Source organism: Mycteria americana, unplaced genomic scaffold, assembly GCF_035582795.1.
Source record: "Mycteria americana isolate JAX WOST 10 ecotype Jacksonville Zoo and Gardens unplaced genomic scaffold, USCA_MyAme_1.0 Scaffold_37, whole genome shotgun sequence".
Taxonomy (NCBI): Eukaryota; Metazoa; Chordata; class Aves; order Ciconiiformes; family Ciconiidae; genus Mycteria; species Mycteria americana.
The window spans coordinates 2,130,314-2,136,569 of record NW_027445624.1 but is presented as its reverse complement, the minus strand read 5'-3'; the positions used below and the strand labels follow the sequence as shown (position 1 = coordinate 2,136,569).

Here is a 6,256-nt window from a genome sequence, read left to right as displayed (position 1 = left end):
CGCAGCCCCTGCAGTACCATGCTCTCTTCATAGAATCATAGAACGGTTTTAGTCGGAAGGGGCCTTTAAAGATCATGGAGTCCAACCCCCTGCCATTGCTCAGGGACATCTTTCACTAGATCACGCTGCTCAGAGCCCTGTCCACCCAGATGAAGGGGGGCTTTTTCGCTTCTCTCCCATCCCGCTGGGGAAGGGGGGAAGGAAGCAAGGGAACAAATGGGTGCGTGCTTAGTGGCTGGCCATGCTCAACCCACCAACCCCCTGAAATGTCACCAAGGGGCTTTGCGTGAGCAACTGACTCCCTCCCTCCATCTCCATTGACTCTAGTGGGAGCTTAGTCAAGGAGCTCCCATGCAGACACCTCTTTTCTGCACACTTGGCCTGAGGGAAAGGGAATCACAGCTCCTGTGGGTTTGTGGCATGAACTGGAGGGAGATGAATCACCTGAGAGCCTGGAAGCCTGTAACCAAAGTCTGACTTCTGCATTGACTCAGTTGCATCACTGCCTTCCATGGGGAAACAAACCCCTCCCTCTCACTGCCTAGTATTTGGGGAGGAATAGGGGTTTTCAGAGGGAGAACTTGTCACCTCTTTTAGTCAACCGTTCTCTGAAAGGACAAATCACACGGCTGGACTCTGCCGCTCTCTCCCCAGATTAGAGACATGATGTAGGTGTTTACTTCAGCCTCCTTCCAAGAAGGTTCCCCAGGAGGGACCCTGCTGCTTTGTCAAGCACTGGAGACCAGGGAGCTCCTCAAGGAGTCTGTGGGGCAGAGGAAGTCACACCTTCAGCTGCCCTTGTGCTCCTGGGCTGGCACAAGCTCCTGGGACTGAGAGAGCTCATGGCAACGGATGCATGGCACCTGCAGAAAGACAGCCGAGTCCAGCAGCAGCTCCTCTGCAAAGAGCAGCAGGGCTCAGGGCACTGCCTGCAGGTGACGAGACAGGATGAGCAGCTCGGAGAGAAGTAAAAGGCAGCCTGGAGTGGGAGGACGGAGGAGGGCTCATAGCTGGGGAGATCTTCCCAGTCCTTGACACAGTAAGTCTCTGGCTGCAGGGCAGCGCAGCTGCTGTTCCCAAAGAGGTCTTCCGAAGCTGCCACATCTGACGGGCGTGGGATCTGTCAGGATGGCTCTCACAGCTTCTCAGGGGTGACTGAGAAGGGGGAACTCCCCACAACACTGCAGAAGGTCTGGGTGGAAGGAGCAACCCCTGGCAGGGCAGGGTCATTCTTCCATCCGGAGGGTGTTATGTGGGACAGGGATGCTCACAGCTCTAGCTAACCATTTCTAGATGGGGACTTTTCAAGGGGAAGGTAAAGTCACCAGGTACCTGAAAGCTCTTGCCTGACTTTGGGTTGCTTTGGGTTTTGGTTTTGGGTTTTCTGTGGTTTGGTTTTTTTTTTCAGTTTTCCCCCATTGTCAATAGTGAGATGGAAACAGTATTAGGGGTTTAGGTTTGGGGGTGAGACTCCTAAAATGTTACTCTGAAAGATCAAGAGGTGTGTGAGGAACCTCAGGAAGTCCCTTCAGCCTCCCCTGCCCCCCCAACCTATAGGCAGCACCAACATTTCCTTGGCAGTTGCCATCATTCTCATCAGGGCTTTTCTGAACTGCTCCTTAGCAGCTGCAAACACAGAGCTGCTCCTGAAAACCTCTCTCCCGGGAGGTTTGTGGAGGGCAGAACTGAGCACACAGAGGGTGGGATGGGGTCTGTGAGCATGGACAGGGAAAAGGCACAGGGGCAGAGAAACAGCTCTGCTCCTCTCTTGTGGGAGACGGGATCTGGACCATTCCCTTTCAGCCTGTCCGCTGCAGACACCTGCCTCTGAGCACGGCCCCCCTTGTCTCCTCTCCCACCCAACAGAGGGCTCTACCCTCCAGGCCATGGGGTCTAAGGCATGAGTCTCCTCCTCTGCAGTTAGGTCTCCAGCAGAAGAGAGGTGCATCTCTCCCGCAACATGCTCTTTTCCTGCTGCATGACAAAGGGGCTGAGAGCAACTGGCTGGCAATGTCACCATCCGGACGTTGATATGGGGGAAGGCTTTCCTGAGAGCCCGCCTGTCTCTCGCTCTCTCCATGCCTCCTTTGGCAGGAGGAGCACGGCCACGATCCCTGTTTCTCCATCTCTCCCTGCTGCTCTGGTCCCTCTTTTCAAGATCGATGGGACAAAGGGCAGGGCGCTCAGCTGCGGTTCAGCTACTGGCCCTGAGAGTCCTTCCATGCAGGTGACTTCCTTTACGGCAGTGAGACGTCCAACCCCACTTCTAAAGTGTGGAGCTGTGGCAATGCAGCGTGTGGGGTTGGGCAATGAGCCCACTCTCTTTTAAAGAGACCCCCACCTTCAGGACACCTGACTGTCCCCCTGGCGTGTCCTGGCAGGCTGTGGGTAGTGCTGCAGAAGAGCACAGCTCTCCTGCAAGGTCCTTCTGGTAGCTGACAGTCCCTGGTTTGCTCATCTGAGCCAGGAGCCTCTTCACATCCTCCCTGCCACTCTCTCCCTATCAGGGCTGAGAACGAGACAGCTCTCTGGAGATCTGCCCTCTGAAACTGGACTCCTCTCTTCTTTGCACAGTCTAGATTCCTTTGCAGAGTGAGCTCTGAGTGCAGTCGTCCTCTAGCTGAGAGAGGTGCCAGCACAGGGCAGTTGTGAGCAAGACCACTGAGCGCAGCCGCTCTCTTGAGGCTGCACTAGGTTACAGGGAGCTTTTTTGGTCTCGAGTGACTGCCCAGTGTTTACCCTGAGAGCTAAGGAAAAGCCGAGAATTTCTACCATTGCAAGGAACACCAGACACAGGTATCTAAATGAGTCTGCTCTTCTAGAGTCTATACTCACCTCCTCAACCCCATTCCCTGCAAAGCAGGCAGTGAAACTGCTGAATCTTCACCGCTTGAAAAAGGCATGCATTGGAGCTTACATTTCTATGCAGGCATTTCTTGCGCTCTGTTATCCAGCCAGTGCCTGGAGAAATAGTGGATGCGGTGTATTGATGTGTGGACAGGGATAAAGCCCTCGGCAATGGGCCAGGTCACCTCTGCCTCCTGCCTTTCCTTGCCTTGAGAGACAGCTGATAGTGGTAGACTGAAATCTGTCAACGAAGGAAAAGTAGGAGGATATGAATACTGTCCTCTTGCCTCCAGGAAGCAGCTGGGCGTGCTCCTCATTTCACCTCTCATGGTGGTCAATAGGAATATACCTGCCGGGTGACAAGACTAAGCCCTCCGCAGTCAGCTCAGGGTGTCCTGCCCCTGAAACAACAATCAGAAGGCTTTTTGCCACCTCTGTGTTAACACTGCCGCAGAGCAGGACTACCTCCTTTGGACCCATGGGCAGAGGACTCTGATCCTCACAGCACACGCAGCCAGCACAAACTGGAGGTCCAGCTAGACACCTGACAGAATGTCCCCCAGAGAGCTAGGAAGGCAGTGGGCAGAGTTTCTGGGTCGCATGCAATGGGTTTTGCTCAAGCAGGTCTGTTTGAACTTGTCTTTTCCTCCTTGGACAGTCACGCACTCTTGGAAGGAGCAAATGTCCAACAACAGCAGCTCCATCACCCAGTTCCTCCTCCTGGCATTTGCAGACATGCGGGAGCTGCAGCTCTTGCACTTCTGGCTCTTCCTGGGCATCTACCTGGCTGCCCTCCTGGGCAACGGCCTCATCATCACCGCCATAGCCTGTGACCACCATCTCCACACCCCCATGTACTTCTTCCTCCTCAACCTCTCCCTCCTCGACTTGGGGTCCATCTCCACCACTGTCCCCAAATCCATGGCCAATTCCCTCTGGGACACCAGGACCATTTCCTATGGAGGATGTGCTGCCCAGGTCTTTTGGTTTCTCTTCTTTGTTTCTTCAGAGTATTATCTTCTGACCGTCATGGCCTATGACCGCTATGTAGCCATCTGCAAACCCCTGCACTATGTGACCGTCATGGACAGCCGAGCTTGCATCAAAATGGCAGCAGCTGCCTGGGGCAGTGGTTTCCTCAATGCGGTGCTGCACGTTGGAAACACATTTTCCATTCCATTCTGCCAAGGCAATGCTGTGGAGCAGTTCTTCTGTGAAATCCCCCAGCTCCTCAAGCTCTCCTGCTCGCACTCCTACGTCAGGAAAGCTGGGTTTACTGTGGTCAGTCTTTGCGTAGCTTGTGGGTGTTTTCTGTTCCTTGTCCTGTCCTATGTGCAGATATTCACGGTTGTGCTGAGGATCCCCTCTGAGCAGGGACGGCACAAGGCCTTTTCCACGTGCCTCCCTCACGTGGCCGTGGTCTCCCTGTTTGCCAGCTCTGCCATGTTTGCCTACCTGAAGTCCTACTCAAGCTCATCCCCAGCTCTGAATCTTGTGGTGGCCGTTCTGTATGCAGTGGTGCCTCCAGCAGTGAACCCCCTCATCTACAGCATGAGGAATCAGGAGCTCAAAGAGGCACTAAAGAGACTGATCCGCTGTCTGCTGTTGCAGCAGGAATAAGCTGCCCTTCTCTTTCCACAGGCGATTCCAAGTCTGTCTCAGGCCAGGCTTGATTATTTGGTTCTTTTCTTCTCTGCTTGAACATTGCCTTTGGAAACCACTTTTTGGAGTCACCGTGCTTCTCCAGAGGCAAGAACCTGACCCTGAGGCTTGGGGAGGGAAGGAGCAAGGTTGACCATCGTCTCAGACCTCAAGGCACTGCTTCTCCTGCCTGTCCCATCCTCCTTAGGAGGCACAGTGGATCAATATCAATTGCAGAATGCTGCTATCAGCTCTCCTCTAAAGTGAAAAGTAATAAAATGTACCCATGAAAATAAAAAATCATGTTTTGTAAAGTGCTCTTTGAAGCCTTCCTCTTAAGCAAAACGTGCCTACAATGCCCCTTGATGGAGAAACCTGCCAAACCCTCTCCAGGATCTCAAGAAGCTGGGGTGCCTCTCTAAAGTGCCTGTAGAGGAATGCACACAGGATGGGGAATCAACACGATGAGTTAGAGGTCTGTGGGCAGTTGCAGGGCTACGATCTTACTGGCATCATGGGGACATGGTGGGATGGCTCCCACGACTGGAGTGTTGCACAGAGGGATACAGCTCTTTTGGAAGGCCTGTATGGGAAGACGAGGAGGGGGAGTTGCATTTTATGTGAGAGCAGCTGAAGTGGCTGGACATCGGCCTGGGGATGGGTGAGGAGCCAACTGAGAGCTTATGGCTTAGGATTCAAGGGAGGACTAGCTATCTCCAGAGAGCCTTTCCAACCCCAACTATTTTGTGATTCTGTGATGGTGGAATGCCTAGCAGTGTTTCTGAGAACTTTTCTGGCCTTTCCCCACACTGGTTGCACTCCCGGTACCCGTGGAGCAGAGGCCTCCTTTTGAGGATGACCTCATTCGCCGTGTCACTCTGAGGAAAAGGTGCACCAGGGGTTACAAATGCCAGCAATGCCTCAACACACAGCAGTATCCCCTACCCTGACTGCTGTGTCCAGCTCCTTCCTCCTTGAGGATCTGAGTTGGAAGGGACCTCTGGAGGTCTCCAGTACCATGATATGCTCTGAGCATGGAGAACTTTAGAGTTACATCTGATTGGTCAATGCTTTCTCCAGGTGAGTTTTGAAAATCTTGGGGCCCCTGAACCAGTGCTGATCCACTCTCATGATCATACAAATATATCTCTGTAACTTTGTCTTTCCTTAACCTCCTGTGAAATTTCCCTTCCTGCTTCTTGTCCTTGCAATCTCTTGTCCTTTCCTTTCCGTCATGATCCCCAACCAGATCCTCAGCCCTACTCAGACCGAGGACTGTCACAACCTGCTCTCCAAGCACAGCCCCTCTGGGATCCTCAGGGCCATGCAGGCACACCACGGTGGCCAGCTCCAAGCAGAGGCATAGACTGCAGAGGGATTGTGGTAGTGGTTGTGAGCTGGCACCAGGGCGGAGACAGGGGTGTGCAATAATTGACTGGACTTAGAACGCTGTCAAATTACTTTAGCACTGCCACCTTAATCAACTTTGCGAAGCTGTTTCAGTGGAAGCCCTGAGAGGGCTCTGACAGGCAATCGTTGACTCTGATGGGTGGCTACATGTACCGTCCTTAGAAAATAAACCGTTGACCAAGTCTGAGACTAAGACTGGACTTAGCCGCACCTCGACTCCTCTCTGAGAAGGAGTTTAGAAAGCAAGGGGGTCCTGTCTGAACCTCGTGACTCAACGGGAGGGTTCCCCCCCTCCAGCCACTCCTCAGACTCCTACGCAACAGTGACTTTGAACACAAGAAGGGGCCATGGCAGCGGG

The 6,256-nt window shown here is 53.4% G+C and overlaps 1 protein-coding gene across 1 annotated transcript; it reads left to right on the top strand.

Annotated features, from left to right (window-relative positions):
* The first annotated feature begins 3,528 nt into the window (after positions 1-3,528).
* On the top strand, positions 3,529-4,467 carry LOC142403513 (olfactory receptor 14C36-like). The gene has a single exon (XM_075489771.1). It carries the CDS (start codon positions 3,529-3,531, stop codon positions 4,465-4,467), a length of 939 nt encoding a protein of 312 aa, XP_075345886.1.
* The last annotated feature ends 1,789 nt before the right edge of the window (positions 4,468-6,256 follow it).